Here is a 19,258-nt window from a genome sequence, read left to right on the forward strand (position 1 = left end):
CTCTCTTCCAGGAGCTCTATTAAAGGTGCTCCTCCGCCCCCTCTCCCCAGTATGCTGGCCTTGGTAGACTGTTTCTCAGAGCTTCTCTACTCCTGCCTGAGATCTGCTACTTCAGAATCAACTCCTTGGCTTAGATTGTGAAGCCATGCAGCAGCCTCTAATCAAGAGACCATGAGCTTCGGGTATACACTTGACCACAGGGACAAACCGAGCTCGAGATGGTGCAGGTCTGTTGCTGGAAAATGAGACTGATCCCATATTGGCAGTTGTTATCGCGCTGGTCTTGCTGCCTTCAATAACAAATCACCCGATGTCCTTACAGGACAATAGGTTAACCTTCTTCTCAAGACTAACCAAGAACTCCAGCCTGTCAGCAAACAGCAAGGAGCACAGGATACCTCACCATTGAACTCCAAGTGGTGGCGGACCAAATTCGGACTTACACCAAGAACCTCAGACTAATTTTTAAAAGAGAATTGGGCATAATCGCACAAGTCAACGCAGTCATCGAATCATGCTTCCACACCCTGAAGATGCGGAGAAAGCTCGTCTAATGGGCCACAAGCAACAGATTACAGAGAAACTCACTTGAACAGTCACATCTTCTCCCACCAAACACCAAGACACCTATGCTCCTGCAGGACTTCTACTCGCATAGATCCCATGCATACACAGAACCAGATCAGGAGAATGGGCATTCTCTTACATCGCACCCTGAGCATGGAATGAGCTCACACTCCACAGCAGAGCCTCCTATTTTTTTTTATTCCACAAGAAGCTGAAGATCTGGCTTTTTAATTAACCAACCTACCATAGGCTGGTCTAGGTACACATACCAGTTCAGCACCAGGAAACATAGTGCACTTTACAAATACTCCTAATGTAAAAAATGTCCAACTCAATTGAAAGCTTCGAAAATATGAAACATTTATTTCCGATTTTTAGTTAGACACTAACAAAGCAAATCATTTTAATAAAGGCAAAGGAGTCTAGGAATTGGGCACCCGTTCCAAGGAGTTGTTGAACATTAAATTTAAAAATCTTAACTATATCCCTAATTGGTATATGCCATGGGGAGTCCAGAGGCAGACCAGTCCGCGTCCTCGCCTTGGGTGCAAGCTCTCCTATATTAGAAAATTATTATTTTGCCTGCCTTCACTAAAAATGGCAGCCAAAAGAGGCAAGATTTCGCAATTTGTCACATTATGCAGTATAGTGATTGAAAGTTGACACGCAAATCAATATGTAGCTCTCCAGGTGGCTAAAAACAGGTATGTGAAGTGGCATTTAGTTGCTAGTAGATGGTGTTTGTTCTGAAAAGAACTGAACCAAGCAGAGGCAGCTTTTACGGGTTACCGTAGTAAAGAGAAGAAGCACGCTACAATCAAGATACTCTCAAATTCAAATGCTTGTTACTGACTGCTCTACTTTACAGGTCGTGGCTGTGAATGTTGCCCAAAGAGCACACAAAGCTGCATTATTTTTTTGTCTGTATACCGGTAGCACCAGTAGCTTACTAAGGACTGCCCATGGCATGTAGCTTTGAACCAAAACACACACATTACAGCTGCAAAGTAGAGTGATCCCATGTCATATGTGACACCTTTGCAAGCAGTCCTGTTTTTTTCGACAACAATGCTTTGCCTGGGACAATTTGCATCCACATTTTCAATGTAGAAAGTAAAACTAAGTACTAAAATGCATTTAGAAGATGGCTTAAAAGTAAGTACTGGCTGACTGTGTTCTACTTGGCATGGATTTACTGGCAGGGTGTTTACGGATGGAGCAGTTAATTCAAGGCTGCTACACTTAATTTAACTATTTGAGTTTACATCACATCATGGTTACTTAAATTCATAGCATTGTTAATGCTGTCAACTAAGTACTGCATAAAAGCGCTAGTACATGTACCATGGTTGATACTATTATACAAAGTCTTTGCCAGATGCTGGAGAGAGGAGTTTTATCCACCTACGGCACTAACTTTAGACTCTCCTAAAGTGGAGGTTGTCACCCATAGGGCACTGTTTTCAGATTCTCCTCAGGTGAGTAGTGTACATCATCAATCATTCGTTAGGAGGACACAACACAGTTATGCCAGAGTTTGAGTTTTTTACGAAGGAACCTTGCCATTCTCATTAAACTTATCCAGCATTACTTTTTGCACTGGCATTCTCACTAAGAAGCAAAATGTTTGTACTGTAACTCCCATGACAAAAAATCTCTTGCCATTGGCATAGTTATGGGGTAATATCACCTTCATTGACGTCAGTCAGGGTGAAAGATTTTACATCCACGCCAGGTTATGACTCAAAGGAATGAAATAAAAAATATTGCTTTGAAAGAGAAGTGGATTATAATTTATTCTGCAGAAAGTGGCTTACTTAAATGTGCACATAGGCTAGTTGCCTTGACCCGCAATATTAGGTGCTGCAAGCACTTTGGAGGAGCTTTGTTGGATTGGGCACACTGCCCCCAATCTTGTTGCCTATCATAGATCCTAATGAGGTCGTGCAGATTGTATTATTACGATTTTCACAAACCAAAAATTATTTTTTTCACCACTCCCAGATTCTGCGACCTTAAACACATGCCGCACTGCAACACACTCTGCTGCATCTCTTGCCGTTGCCCTCCCATCATTGCCCTTACCTTCTCGTCATTCTCCTGGCACAACTCATTCAAATGCATCTTTCATCCATGAAATCAATTGTTCACACGTCAATTTGACAATTAACTCTCGCATTAACATACCCACCCATCCAAACAATGACAAATACAAACCTGCCAGTCATAATGAGAATCAGACCTTCATCAATACTGGTTTCCTTTGACCCTGAAATTTCAGGAAGTTTGAAACAGAGTCTCTGGGGTGTCTTGAGATGAGGAGAGACCCGCCAATGGAATTCCCCAATCTGACACCTGGCTGAAGGAAGCATATACAGATTTGGGGGCGAAGCAGCTTGACCCAGATTGGATGTCCACTGTCCCTCCCTGTGTAAATTAAGTCAAGTGGCGTGAAGCAGACAAACCCTTTGGTTGCTACACACTTGTCAGCATGTGGTAATGTAAGCCTGAGAGATCCTTCACTTTACTAAACACTTCTTAGACAGATCATTGTATATTGAGCTACTTTGCTTTCTTTTAGTACATAGAACTGGATACTGTGACTTTCCTACTGGCTAGGAAAAGGCTAAATGCATTATCTGAAGGCCAGCCCTGTTGACCTTGCCAATAGGAAAGCCTCCAGCCAATCAAATGAGTTCGGAGAGGTGGACACAACATTTTGAATTCTCTTACCCCTCACCAGAGACCAAAAGAGGGCTACCCCAAAAATCCACTTCTTAACTGCAGATAAGTGGTGTCTGTCTGGCAAACATACACTCTCCGCTCACCAAATGTATATTATTTTGCTCTTCTGTAACCTTACTACTTTGGCAGAGGTCTAGAACCTAGTTGTTTTTAAGTCACAAGGCACGAGAAAGACCTGTGTAGTCTAGTAAGAGCTTCCTGTGCCTAGGGTTGCTACCAAGTTGTTGTGGGTCAAAGTCTAGTATGCTCCACTTTATTATTAAGGCTGGCCTTGCAGAAGCATGGAGCCACGGACTGGGGATCTAAAATTACACACAAACTGATTTCGATCAAACTTCGCAACACTTCTCTTCTCGGTTACCATTGGATGGCAGTACTGATTGCAACAGTGTTTTCTTTGTTTTAGACAGTTTTCTGTATTTGCAATCAGTAACCATAAAGGTTTGCGAACCAGATACAAAGCTATCTTCTTTTAGAGAAGGGACTGGGATCTACTATTTTAAAGTAGCGTTTGCGAACAAGTAGTGAACAGTACACTGTGTCAAGCACTACGTACACTATTCAATGATTCTAATATTATAAGGTAGTGAGTGCGTATCTATAAGAGCTTTCTTACCATGTTTGTGGGCTAAAACACTTTCTTAAGAGTTGAATAAGTGACTACTCCAAATGTATCCTTAATATCGCGCTTTCTTGGTAGTTTTGGAGACAAGGTGGAGTTTGAGGTCGACTCACATGCCAGTAAGACAGGATAGGGTACAAAAAGGTGTTTCTCGTTCAATTGGTGGTAAGCGGACAGGTCAGGAGAATAAAATTACCTATGAATGGTTTACAAATGTTAGTAAACTCTCTTGTGAAAAACAAGTTTAGTGAAAAGGAGGAAACAAGTGCGAACAGTTGAGACTGGACAGCATTTCGGCAATCTAGTGCATAAACTGGAAGAGAGGTATCTGATCAAAGAAGCTGGTGGAATTAACTAAGAAATATTGACAGTATTGTGTGGACCATCAGGCAATGGCATGGTTGAAAGTGTATTGTTTGCATCGGTAGTTATAATTTGCACATCACCATAGGTGATGGGAAAGGGTGCAAGATTGATACAGTTGAACATTCCAGAAATTATCATATAAACCAAATACTGGCATATGTAGGTTGCCGGGGAGTTGGTCTGTCCAACAGATCACCTTATTTGTGCTCACCTGATAATGCTGGTATTATGGCCCATCAATAGTCATCTCTTTAGCCAGAAGCGGTCATATCAGTAGATGATCTATGTAGCACCCTACCACATACAGGATGATATGGGTATATATGGGCTATTGGTGTAGAGCTTATGCATTTCGAAAAACCTTATCAGTCCAAAGAAGAATGGAAAGTAAAAACATTCTTATAGTACATAAACAATGCATGTTAATATGTTTTTACTTTCAAGAATGTTCAGTGTTTCCGATTATTTTGTGGCTGTGAACAGTATCCAGTGTCGCCAGCCGGTGACCTTGGCTCATCGATGTATTGGGTTACGATACCCGTTTATAGTAAGCAGCGTGCTTTCTACGATTTTATTTTGTTTAGACTGAATATTTAATTTGTTGCCAGGATTCGAACTTGTGACTTGTAGATCACAACAGATAAAACCTGTGACAGTATGACACACAGAAGCATTTTAGAGATTAGAATAATGCCTTCTAGAAAACGATGGAGCAAGCACTTTTGTAACAGACCTCAAATTCACATCCTCTCATGACCACACTGTTTCCAGACCCCATCAATCCACTATATCCCCTTCACCATTCACTGCTGGGGGCTGGGACTTTAGGGCACTTTCAAAGTACACATGTCCAACACCTCAGCAACTTCTGATATGACAGATCAGAAAGTACTCAGTTCACCCTACTAACGTTATCAATTTCTACATGAATAATGTCATTGAAGTGCGCAGAATGGGGAACTTGATTGTGTTGACTAATATTTCAATAGTTTACAATCTGGTTCACTCTGGCAGATTTGGATTTAAGAACTGATCCCTTAGAGATGAGCAGATTCTCACAGATCGTGTTACTCTACTGGGAGGGTCAACATTTTGAAAGAAACAGTGTGTCTGCTTAATAGGACTAAAGCTTTAGCATGTTACTTTGCGTCATAGGCTTCTCCTTCACCAGAGGCAAACCTAAACCAATTTGGAATTTTAAAAGTAGATTACACCCACGTATGCACCATGCACAACAAAACAGTTTTTTTAATGATTACTGCCTGCTCCATGAACAACATGACTTGGGTGCTGGAAAGTAACTGATTTTATTAGGATACAGATTTGTGCAAAACAACAACAAATACATTTCAACACTTTAAGGACATGTTTTTACAAAGGGAAAGCCCTCAACAATCAAGGATGGAACAGAGGATATTTTATGAGAAACAAGAAGAGATTTTAGGGAGTGGTCTTAACCATAATTGTTCACACTCTGCTTCCCATTGCACACCTGTATGTTTTAAATTCAGTGGGGTGCATGGCCAAGACAAAGTGAGCTACAAGTCATTGGAGAGACGAAGTGGTGATGAAATGAGGGTCACAAGTCATACCATAAAGTCTCTGCAAAGGGACAAGGAGAGAAATAGAACTATTGGTGTCCTGCTCCTACTTCAATTATTTCTCATTCTGTCCTGCTGCACTCCCCGATATCCAAATAGATGTTTTCATCTCCAGCAGTCAGAGATGGGTGATTGTGAATGTCAAAAACCTGACTGTATTACCGATATGCTGATACAGCTACACTGATGATGCAGCAGTTCTTGACACCTAACAACTAAAGTCCCCAACATTCAATGACCGCAACTTAATTCTTTACTTGACTAACAAGATAATCCCAATGCAAGTCTCAACGTACTTTGTTGCAGTTGCCACTAAATCAGAAGGATAAGTTGTTTTTTGAGTTCCAGCCACCGCGGAACAGCACTTTGGAAATTATATGCACCTCCAAACAAGGGCTGTCTAGCTGTTCCAAACATGGAGCTCTATTACTTGACGAAATGGCTCGCAAAACTAAATCTAAAAGAAACAGCCTTGACACTTCCATCATGGTCACACTCCCAGATTAACCATCCGTTTCATCCAATGGCTCGACCCCACACCCCATCTCTGACCTATCTAGCCTTGGCTCTTTGCTGTCACAAACGCAGCCTATATCTCACCAGGAGAAAAATTCCATACACCCCAGCATTGCCCCTCCTGGGGACCCGAAGAATAAAACGGGTACTCCCAATAGTACACTTTCACACTGGCATGCCGCCGGGATACACACGCTTGGTGACCTTTACGCGGACGGTACTCTGATACCTTTCTATAGTCTATCTTGCAAGCATGACCTGCCGACAGGTCAATTCCTACTACACAATTCAATCATTCGAGCTCTTACAATGGCATGGGGGACATGAATACAGAACCAGAAATGCACCTGCCGATTCAGTACTTACAAGTAATGGACAATGAATGGAAGTTACATAATACATTGGCCGGCAGAGGCTTTACTAACACACACTCTACAGCCTCGGACGTCCCTCTGCACTCGGTGGGAGGTGACGGCAAATGTGGCACGATCCTGGCCAGCCCTATGCAGATATCACGGAACGCCAAATTTCGAGTTATTCAGACCTACATTATACATAGGGCATAAATATCCCAGACAAACTAAACAACTACTACTTTCAACTAAGTCCGCTTGCCTGATATGTATGCAGGTATGCATCAACTTACTACACATGCTATGGTACTGGCGCACATTACAACTATACTGGCAAGACATGACGGCAGCACTGGCAACATACACTGATAGACCGCAAATGCACACATGGGAAGAATGCATATTGGGCTTATTTCCTAGGTCCAAGAAGCACAAAGGCCTTTCCAGATTCACAGACTTGGGTCTTATTGTAGTTAAAAGGCTAAGTACCAAACAATGGAAAAACAAACCCTCCCCTGCCCTCGCCAGCCAGAAAACTCACTAGTGGTATGGGCAAAGACAGAAAGCGCAGCACTGCACAGGTAGGAGATAACGGGTTGGCGTAAATACCCCATTGTGCAATGCAGGGACACGCTATTGTGGGAGCTAAAACAAATAGACCAGTAATAACTTGCTAGATGGCGACGGAATAAGGACAGATGCAAACTCCTAAGCACCACATGACTCTAATAACACACACACACACACACACACACACACACAATTCGGCACTGACATCATACGGGAGAGTGCAGTGGATGCATCTAGGGACTAGAACAACTTCAACTTTGTTTATTCTGTACTTTGTGGAGGGAACCTTTTTTCTGGACTGGGGGGAACTCTCATGGCACAACTGTTCATAATGACATGAAACGAGTCTGATGTGTTGGTTTGTGGTAACAAGTTTATTTTAATATTAATATGCATTGCACTATTATATGCACTAAAGACCACACGGGCCCAACCTGGTCGCAGTGGGCATATCAGCTCATACTTATGCCGGGACATGGCAAATAGCAAAAATAAGTGATACCTACGTGATACCTACGTTTATCCTCACTGGGCACAAAAGACATATTGTAACTGTTGCCAATGATTTGAGAAACGTGACATTTGCCTGCCACAACTAACAGATTCAAACTGTAATGGTTTGCTAATACGTTAAATATGTGCTGACTTTACATGCCTGACCCCATTGTCTATCTTTTACCATGTACCATGTGAAGTCTATCAATAATATAGAAATGCAAATAAAGAAATTTACACAACAAATATAAGTTGTTCTTTTGTGGTGGAATAGCTGAAAAGCTTCAAATGTTCACAGTCATGTCAACTACCTAAGAGCACCCAAAAGCTAAAATGGGTTTTTGACAACTGAATTCTTATGGCTAACAGTCAAACAAGGTTACTGCCTGATCCTGGAATTGTTCCCTAATGAACTCCCAGAGAATGTTACTCACAAATAAGATTCTCTTTAGATAGGTTCTTCCTCAGGATTAAAAACAATCACCACCATTGCTAATGACTTGCAAACCCATTCTCGTGCAAATTCACGGATTCAGACACTAAATGCAACAGGCACTTCGAACATCACCAGCTATATTTACACTTTCTAACCATGGAGGTACTAGCTTCTGACTTGAACCTTAGAATTCTCGTGGTTCACTTTGCAGCAATTTGCAGGATTTTTTGTATTGTGAGCGGCACTTTGAGACCACTACCATCAAGACCACCACCATCAAGACTGCCATGAGGTTCAAGCCTGGCCACGGCCACCAAGACAGAAACCACCACAGAGACCACAAATATAGCCCAACAACTCCAGAGACTATAAAACACAGGAACACCAGTTTCCTCATGTCATACATGGAAATAATACTAAAGCATTCATGACGCGTTTCTAACAATATTTTTGACTGAGCTTCATGATCATGACTGTCCAGATTCAGTGTTTTTATTGATAGTGAACACCATTTAGAGATCCCACATCAATACCATACGTTACAATTATGAACTTAATTTTCCAAAATATACTGACCTTTACCATCAACTTCCCCGGGTCTTGGGTTCCTTGTAGTGTCTGCAATGAGAGAAATTCCGATGAGAAGTAGGCCTTACTAAACTCAGACAACATTGCACTTGAGCAAATATCTTGGTGTCTATGAAGTAAATGTGTATTAGTAACAATTAAGGAGATTATAAGAATGCTGTTGCCTAGAAGCAATAAAATTTAAACACAACAGACCTTGGTGAACTGTCTTGCTAGATGCAAATTATAGGCAATATGTAAAAGTTACTCAAAATGTTACTGTATGTGATAAGTCCTTTGATTGGCTGCTTAACAATTTGATTAAAAGTGCTTTCGGCTTAATTGTCTTTCAAACCTGACTTTTGAGTAAAAATACATATCTAAAAAAAATATAGGAAAGAGGGTGAAGAAAGGAGGAAGGACAGGAAAAAAAACAGGTAAATGTTAATATCGGGTTTCCTTCTAGTTTTAACTTGAATGGGGACGGAATAAAGGAAAATAGAGAAAGAGTAAAGAAAGGTGAAGAAAACTAAGATCAATAGGTTTGTTTCAGGTTTTCTTAAGACACGCTTTTACAATTGTATTCCAAAGCAGTGGTGGTCGGTCCTTCTACTTGTACTGGTCTTCAGTCACTGTTTTAGTCTGTCCCAGATTATTAATCAGGTACCAGCCAAGGAGTCTCCTTACTGCCTCAGATAGAAAGCGGAGGAGGTAGCATTTGATCTCATAATTCTAGAGCTACTCTTTTGTTGCTCCCTTTTTTATCATCTTTGCTCTGAATAAAAATTGATGAAATGGATTTACCGTGGCATTATTGTAATGCGCAATTTAATGCTGTGCGTCCGGATTGGGGCGTCAATACGCCCCAGTGTTTGAAGTGATGTTACTAGCACGTGATTCGGCAGTTCACGATAACGGGCTTAGCACGCAAAACAGGCGGAAACAAAAATTATAAGGACAAACTGGAGAAAGAAGGAGTGCACTGTGTAATTTGCTTTTGGATGTATCATACTGCCTACCCGACGAGTGCACCCAGGAACAAAAGATGATGAAAATACATAAATCATATTGTCACATGGCAGACTGTCACAACGCCGTTTTTCTAAAGTGGATCTGACGAACTACATCTTCAAAGCAAAAAGGATCATCATGGGTTGGACATATTGTTAAACGCACGTTGTGTCAGAATGTGCAATACAGACCAGCAAAGAAAGAGATTTTGTTCAGAGATTAAGTTATTTACTTGGGCCATTAGCGTTTAATATGACATTCACGGGTGGGCGGGGGATTCAATGTTAAATTGTTTAAATGACTGGGAGGGGGGCTACGATTGGGAGGAATGTGAAAATATATTGTTTTGAACAATAATCAGCAAAATACTTGTATGAGATCAATTAAATGGTTGTTGTTAGGCATTCTGGGATCAGTAGTATGATGCACTGAAGGGGAGGAATCGGAAGTTTAAATGACGAGAAAAGGGTGGGATTACCACACAGCCGTTTAAAATGGAGTGAGGCAGTGATGCACAGAGTATGGTTTTCGAGCGGATGGAGAGCAGGAACCTGAATGTTTTATTTAAGGTATGGGACTATGTTTGGGATTGGATGAGGTGGTTTATTCACAATCATAGGATCAGAATAGAGGGCGTTTAAGTCAACATAGTTTAATTACATTCAAACGAGTGAGTTGAAGAAGTTGGAACCAGCATTTACTCAGGCACAATTGATTTCAGTGGGCAAAAACGTTACAGGCTGGAAGAACGAAAATTGTATGTATTAATATCTATCGTTTAATCTTTGGATAATACTCACTTGAGAACAATTCGTGAATGTATAGTCTAACAGATATGTTTTGAATTTGTAGATAAACCCCTGACGAAGAGCCGTGAGGGGCTCGAAATGCATTGGGTGAAAGATTATTTCAGGAGAAATACTTATGCTGCATTCCGTGCTTTAGGATAAGGCCACGTGCATTCCTACAGCGTTTAAAGGAAACAATGTATCTATAAGTGTCTTACATGTGACAGATCAACGAGAATGAAATGTACAATAAGTGGATTAATTTGGAATAAAAATTGATGAGATGGATTTACTGTGGCATTATTGTAATGCGCAATTTAATGCTGTGCGTCCGGATTGGGGCGTCAATACGCCCCAATGTTTGAAGTGAAATTGTGTTAAGTACAGAATTCTTCGAACTAAAAGCAGGACTGGATCAAGGCATTTTAGTGATATCTTCCGCCACAATCTTTGCCTTGAAAGAAGGTTGAAATCTGAGGTGAAAAGTAGAAAGGCATCTTATTGGATATGCAAAACTTCTAAAACGTGGTTTACTGTTGACGGACTGTTAGAATATACCCTGCCAAGCAGAAGCGACAATCCTTAGTCAGGTCAAGACAGATAACAACCTAATTAACCTGTGCGCACCCTTGGTAGCTTGGTAAAGAGCAGTCAGACTTAACTTAAGAGGCAAATGTGTAAATTATTTGTACATACTTTAACTGAAGTAACAGTGAAAACAATCAATCAATCAATCAAAGCATTTATATAGCGCACTACTCGCCCAGAGGGTCTCAAGGCGCTAGGGGAGGGGGGTCCGCTACTGCTCGAACAGCCAGGTCTTGAGTTGCTTCCTGAAGGCGAGGTGGTCCTGGGTCAGGCGGAGGTGGGTCGGAAGGGAGTTCCATGTCTTGGCGGCGAGGTAGGAGAAGGACCTTCCTCCTGTGGTGGCTCTTCGGATGCGGGGGACGGTGGCAAGGGTGTGGCCGGTCGATCGAAGCTGGCCTTTCGGAGCGTAGAAGTTGAGGCGGCTGTTGAGGTATTCTGGTCCTTGGTTGTGTAGGGCTTTGTGTGCGTGGGTGAGGAGTCGGAAGGTGATTCTCTTGGTGACCGGGAGCCAGTGCAGGTCTCTCAGGTGTCCGGAGATGTGGCTGCGGTGGGGGATGTCCAGGATGAGTCGTGCTGAGGCGTTCTGGATCCGCTGAAGTCTTTTCTGGAGTTTGGCGGTGGTGCCGGCATAGAGGGAGTTGCCCTAGTCCAGACGGCTGGTGACGAGGGCCTGGGTGACCGTCTTCCTGGTCTCGGTGGGGATCCACCGGAAGATCTTTCGTAGCATGCGCAGGATGTTGAAGCACGACGAGGAGACGGCGTTGACTTGTCTGGTCATGGAGAGGGTGGAGTCCAGGATGAAGCCCAGGTTGCGTGCGTGGTCTGTTGGTTTGGGTGCGCTGCCTAGGGCGGGGGGCCACCAGGAGTCGTCCTAGGCGGAGGGTGAGGATCCCAGGATGAGGACTTCCGTCTTGTCCAGAACAACACAAAGACCCAACAACAGTTTAACAAAATAGAGATTATTTATCTGAGTGTAATAAGAGCAAAATGAGAAACATCTAACAAGTAGAAGTCGAGATATGAATTTTCAAAGATTAAATCTTAAAACAGTGCTTAGAAGTCAATAGCTCTAAAAGGTTAATTGAGGTTGCGCTAGACCGGGGTAAATCCAAAGTTCAGGCTGACAGCGATGAAGTAGGACGGCTACAGGACACATGCAGGACCCACGGAAAAAGTATCTTTATATGGAGCAAGCGAAGATGTCGAAAACTTGATGCGCCGGTCCCATTCACGCAGTAGGGTCAAAGCCTTGCAGTGGGTGTTGACAAATCGGCACTATGTTGAAGTCAAGCTTAGCAGTGGGGGATCAGCACTGTGGTATCATCAAACCTCGCAGTTGGGACTCACATCTAATCCGCACTGCATCGTCGTCTGAGGGCACTGCATGGGTTTCGATCAGCGCAAAGTGGTCACTGCTTCAATTTTTACAGAAAACAGCTGCATAACCCATTTCTGAGGACCAGGACTGGGAGGGGCACCTCAGACAAGGGTAGAACTCACTGATGGCAGAGTCCAGCAGCACCAGCAGAGTTGCAAGAAGTCTTTTGTGCTCATCCGACTTCAGAGACCAGGAGGCAAACCAACAAGCCCTTGGATAAATTTAGGTTCAAGGATGTAGAGAGCAGGTCCAGTTCCTCTCACTCCGACAAGAAGCAGAAGGCCAATGCAGCAGAGAAGATAGCAAGTGGCATTCCCTCCTACAGCACAGCAAACAGCAGACAGAAGGCCAACACAGCAAGGCAGGTAGCAAAGGGACAGTCCCCCGTGAAGAAAAGCAGCTTTACTTCTAGGCAGAATGTCCTTGGTTCCAGCAAAGTTCTGATTTGGCAGTGTCAGGGATCCAGTACTTCTACCCTTAAGTGCCTTTGAAGTGAGGGAGAATTCAAAGAGGCATTTGAAGATCACAAGATTCCTGCTCTTCCCATCCTGGATTCAGACTCACTACAGGGGGGTATGCAGCTCTTCGTGTAGGGACAGGAACAGCCCTATTCAGGTGCAAGTTTCGGCTCCTCCCTACCAATCTACCTTAGGAAGGCCTATCAGCCTGGTGAAGGGCCACCATGAAGCAACATGCCCAACCCAACTCCCTTTGTGTGACTGTCTGGAGGAGATACCCAAAAGCCCAGCTGTCAACCAGACCAGACGTACATTCAAAGACAGGCAGAGGCTCAGAATGGTTAAATTAAGAAAAAGACAACTTGCTAGAAGTGGCCTTTTCAGACTTCCCCATAAGTTGATTTTAGAGTGCGAGTTCAGAGACGCCAAACTCCAAATCTCTATCAATTCCAAATTGAAAATTACACTTAAAAGAATTTTCATGGCAATCCCAATGTTGACCTATGGGAGAAAGAGTCCTTGCAGCTGTGAAAACAAATTCAGCATTTTTCACTCCCAGTATATGTAAACCTTGAAAGTACCCATCCTATCTTTTGAATACACTGCACCCTGCCCATAGGGCTGCCTAGGGCCTATGCTAGGGGTGTCTTATGTGTACTAGAAGGGAATAATTGGGCATGGCAAGTGGATTAAATTGCCATGTCAAAATGGACACAGCACACACCGGTTGTACAGTAGCAGGCCAGAGAAATGTTTAAGGGCTACTAAAGTGGGTGGCACAATCACGAGCATCTAATTTACAGGCCCTGGGAACATATAGTGTACTTTACTAGGGCCGTAGACGTAAATTAAATATACCAACTGTGGGTAAGCAAATGTTACCATGTTTTGAGTACAGAGCATATGCACTTTAGCGCTGGTTAGCAGCAGTAAAGTAAAGCGCCCAGAATCCTAAAGCCAGCAAAAACGAAGTCAGCAACACAGATGGTCGGAAGGCAAAAAGATCAGGGGAAACCACTGGTTAGTTCGAGATAGAAGTATCATATTGGAAGTAATACCCTTGATGTCACAAAGGAGGCAGTTGTGGTCCCTTTAGATTCTCCAGGATATCCTCCTAGTCTTCGGCTAGGAAGAGGATATAATCGAAGAGCGCCTCATGTATTGCATGTTGGGAGTGCAGTATCATTTTCAGGAGACTGAGCTGAAATCAAGCATTCACTTGCACAGAATGTTTTCAAGAGAATATCATTTGTAACTGTTGTGGATGATCGAAGGGATGCTTAGTATATTTTTTCAGTTTGGCTGGATGATCAGAATGGTTTCCCATCAGCCCATTTTCTAGATGATGTCTCTGAAGAACATAGAGGGTTTAGTGTCTGCAGGCTTGTTTGTTTCTTTGATTGCGGAGAGTAGCTTTAGGTATCCAGACTTCCCTGACAGCTGGGCGTAGAAATTAATTATTTTCAAGACAGTTTTGTCTGGTAGATTAACGTTGCATACTCAGAGATTTTTGGTTTTCTGGAGTCCGAACAGCTGTCAACCACAAGTGATGGGGGCGTGTCCAAGATGGCAACCGGAGCGGACGCAACTTAGAGATCTCCACTGCCTGCCCATAAAATATCCTGAATAATCCTGCCCATCCAATACCAAGGGGTAACTCTAATAACTGAGGGTCGTGAGCTTTTTCGCCACCCAGAATCAAGGCCTTGGGCGGTCCAGGCTTGGTGGGCCTCCGACGATAGAGGGGACCGGGAGAATTTATGGCAGCCGTTGCAGCAGACCCGATTGGTATGACGGCCAACACATAACCCCCCCCCAACCACACACCCCCCCCCCCCCGGCCCTCGATCTGCTAGGGGATGATACAAGGGGACCTGCCTCAGTGCCCCACGCTCTGAAGTCCTGTTCATGGAGAGCATGGATGGCACTGCAGGCTGGCCTAATCGGAAGAGAGGCGGTGCCGGAGCCTGGCGTGGCCTGCAAGGCCTTGGATAGGAGGAGACGTGCCTCCCCGCAGTGAGACGGTTGCTGGCCAAAAGGAGTAGAGGAGACAAGCCCATCAGTCCCTATGCCGAAGCCTTGCCGAAGTGAGCCCTCCACGGAAGGTGGAGCGGCTGGGGTCCAGAGCTACACTGGAGCGCTTGAGAGGCAGAGGTGGCGGCCTGCGTCTGCCTCCGAGCCCGGACGAGAGGGGAGTGGCAGCTGGGTCCAGTGGACAGTGGAGCAATCCCTGAAGGCCTCCACGTGAGATAACATCAGCAGCGTGAGCCTAGGAGGTGCAAAAAAAGATGAGCCAGCGGGCCGGACACCAAGGACTTGGCGAGTGGGTCTCTTCCAGGGTGGTGGTGGTTGTGTGGGGGGGGGGGGACGGGGGGGTTGCGGGCAGGGGGGTGGTGGTGAGAGGTCAGGCCCAGGGCCAAGCACGTGGAACAGGGATGTAGGACCGCTGGGCCTGGCGGACAGAGGAACGAATCCTAGAGGGCCTCAGGGGAGCCAACAGAAGCGAGGCCCGGCTGTGACTGGAAACCCTGGGAGGACGCGGATACTGTACCTTGTCTCCCCACTAGCCCCCCCCCCCTAAATCGGTGCCCCCTCAACCCCGACGAGGCGGCTAACTGAGGTGTCTTCCCTGATGCCCCCCTTCTTCGGAGTGGAGCAGTCAGGGACAGAGGTAGCAGACTGAGCGCTGGGCCCACTAGGGGAGGAGCTGGACAGCATGAGGAATAGTACTCTGGAGGCCCAAATAAACCACACCTGGGTGCCTCGGTGCGCAGAGGCTGACAGAGGAAGCGTCCCACAATTTTAACAAGCCAAGCGCAGGGGTTGCAGAGCCCCGCCACATCGAGATTGCCGGTGCTGGGAACAGGAGTCCATGTTAGAGGCGAGAAGAGAACTTATGAGGAGCGGAGTGGGTGCCAGGAAGCGACGTGCTTGCAGCTGCGCACTCATAAGGCGAGGCTGAAGCATAAAAGCCTATAACTTCATCTTGCCAAGCCGGGACAAGTAAGGTAAGGAGGCCAGATTTAACAAGCAGGAGACTAAATATGAATACATAGCCTAGGTGATCTGTTTCAAGACAATTCACAGGGGTTCAACTAAGATCGCAGGAACTGGGACAGTGATCCACTCTCCCTCCCTCTGAAGGCATGGGACTAGGGTACAGGCACCCATATTACGCCGGAAGCTGCGATACTGTACCAAATATAATAAGGCACCCTCACCTTCCAGAAGGCTGACAAGTAAGGCGACACACAGAATTTGGACGTATTCGCTTGGGCATTGCAGAGGCCAGTGCAACTATATCTCACATCATATCTGGGATTTGTGGACAGACTGTGGACCCCACCCCATTTGCAGTGAGAATTACAGTTGTCCGGACTACGTACAAATAGGGATATATGGTCAGCAGGAGACCCCCACAGTCTGTTAAAGAGCTGCACCATGGGTAAGGACAGACCTCAGAGAGGGGTGCAACAAATGAAAATCGATCACTCCAAGGCTCAGGGGGCACCTCCAAGACCAGACCCTCCGCAGAGGGCACCATCGGGAGATGACAGGGTACAGCCGGAACCCATGGGAGCTATTAAAGCTTCCAGTGCAACCATCCAGGCAAAAATAGAAGAAGTGTCGCTGGACATCAGACTGCTGCGAACTGACCTTCACACTATTGCAGAGCGCTATCTAGCCACAGAACAAACTGTCGGTGACCTGCAGAACGAAGTTCCTACATTAAAGGCAACACTAACAGACCTATTGCTTAAGACAGCAGCCCTGGGAGCACCAGGCCGAAGATGCATAAGGTCACTCCTGAAGGTGCGACCTGCATTTTGTAGGATTCCCAGAAGGTGCGGAGGGAAAAGAACCGGAGCTCTTTCTGGAACAATGGATGAGGGAGGCACTCTCCACTGCCGAACTTTCCTTGATATTTGTAGTTGAACACGTGCGCCCCTCGCTTGTGGGGCCACCGGGTCCCCAGCCCAGGACCCTAATAGCAAAGATTTTTAAATTATAGGGACAGGAATTGCATCTTTAAGGTGGCTAGGTGAAAAGGGAGACCTAGATTTAAGAAATCAAGTAATCTGTATATTTCTATACTACACCTGTTTGGTTCAGCAGCAGAGAGCGTTCTTCATTGGAGAGAAACAGAAACGGAGGGCCATGGGCCTGGAGTACATCCTTCTCTACCCTACGAAACTGAAGGTTCTCCATGCAGATTGGGCTCACTTCTTTACAACACTAGAGGCAGCCTGGGATTGGCTAGAGATCCATGGAACGGAGAGGACAATCTCCAGTGTGAGACCATCGGGGAGACCCTCAACTATTCCAAAGTGGGAAAGAGCAGTAACGGCAACAGAAGGTAAAAAAAATCCTCCAGATCACCACAACGAGTGGTTGTATGGGGAGGCAGATCCCTGGATTTGGAATGGACAGACTGGCAGCGAGGGTAGAAGGTCCACCAGATGAAACCAACTGACACAGCAAGCTGAACAAGAAGCTGTGAAGGCCTTAGTGGAAGAAATAACAGCCACAGGCTCAGATCATCAAGGACACTCCGTAGCTGGGAGGCCCTTGAACTGACCACGGGCTGGGCTAGTATTTAACATGCAACAATCAACGGTAATCCGGTCTCACATTGTACTTTTGCTAAAGCGGTATCTACTTTCTCAACCCTGAAGATGAATGAGTGGACTAGGATGGGCACTGGTATCAGACGGGGGCACCATTTCCCTCCCCCCAAAATTGATTTACAACTTTTTCTGAATTGTTTTCTACTTCAACTTCCTGCTCTCGGTCCTTTTTTATTATTATAACTTTGGGCATGCTCTCTTATTGGAAGTTAATTGGTGTGAAAGTGGGAGTGTTTTGAATCGATAGATGTATGTGTGGGTGGGTGTGCATAGCGACTGTGGTTTGGGGGCGGCGCTGCTGATGGATGTATAACACATCCGAGAAGAGCACTATCCCTAGCCTAGCAGGAGACATAAAGTGAATGATTGTATGTGAATTGTATGTTGGCACGATGAAAGGTATGATTTGCATGAGGAGTGCGTGTGCATGGTTGATAATATTTTTTTGGTTCATGTGATAGAACAGATGATTATTCTTTGGCAAAGTTCAGGCGCTGGGGTTGGGGGTTGTAGGATTGGGGAATATATGGGCATGCACGTTTTGTGGATGCAGTATCTACCCGGGGGCAGGGTTGTTTCAAATGTTCAGTTTACAATTCTCTCTGGCGGCAATGGTGGCGGAACACAGATCGCATATACAATGGGCAGGGCAGGCACAGACTGGGAGATGTGCGACAGTATGAAACGTTATAGAGTACAAACATATTTAAGGGGACAGGACACTCCTGTTGCAATGCTACAAGAGATTCACCTCTCAGACACTGGAACACAGAAACTCCATAAGAAATGGAGGACAGTTATTCGCATCTACCTACTGTACATATGCTAGGGGTTTGGCTGTCTGGGTGGCCCCACAGGTTCCATTCAACTTACTGAAATACGAGGCAGTTGGTAAGGCAGATATGAGATAGTACATGGAGAGCTTGATGGCGTGGTGGTATGCCTGGCGAAAGTCTATGCTTCAAATATAAATGGTGGTGAGTTTTTTTAGCGCCATAGAGAAGTTACTACTCCCTTCCACCGGATGTCATTAATATGGGCAGGAGATTTTAACTGTGTATTGGACAGTTCACTAGCTAGGCATTCACAGAAACAACAAACCAAACCTCACGTCAACTGATCTCAGTGAGGTGATGAGCCGTCTACACTGTCTAGCTATTTGGTGGAAACATGTGGGTGAACAGGGATATACCTGTTACATGCGGTCTTGCGAGGTGCATAGTAGGCTCTACAGTTTCCTGCTTTCTCAGGAGGTATGTGGAGCTGTACTGCAAACCGATTTACTAGGCCAGTTTTTATCAGACCATGCTCCGGTACTGTTGGAGTGGGGACTTGAGAGACACAGGTTGAGGGTACCTCTGTGAAGCTTACAACAGGTACGCTAGGCAATTTGATATTCAGAGAGGTCATTAAGGGTTACTTTACCACAAACTGGTCGACTACAAGCACTAGAGGTGTGGAATAGGGTGCATTTAAAGTGGTTACCTGTGGGGACTGTTGTCTAGGGTTGGGGCACAAGAAGGCAGCTAGAACAAGAATTGATGGTTGCAGAAGACAGAATGACCAAAC

The 19,258-nt window shown here is 44.9% G+C and overlaps 1 protein-coding gene across 5 annotated transcripts in view; it reads right to left on the reverse strand.

Annotated features, from left to right (window-relative positions):
* GUK1 (guanylate kinase 1) overlaps window positions 1-19,258 on the reverse strand; it is a 199,188-nt gene that overhangs the window by 106,167 nt on the left and 73,763 nt on the right. For all 5 annotated transcript variants that reach the window (XM_086941108.1, XM_086941111.1, XM_086941109.1 and 2 more), the window contains exon 3: window positions 8,848-8,889. In XM_086941108.1, coding sequence (XP_086797234.1) covers window positions 8,848-8,889 — 42 coding nt within the window. The remainder of the gene's footprint in view (window positions 1-8,847; window positions 8,890-19,258) is intronic.

Source organism: Lissotriton vulgaris, chromosome 10 (assembly GCF_964263255.1).
Source record: "Lissotriton vulgaris chromosome 10, aLisVul1.2, whole genome shotgun sequence".
Taxonomy (NCBI): Eukaryota; Metazoa; Chordata; class Amphibia; order Caudata; family Salamandridae; genus Lissotriton; species Lissotriton vulgaris.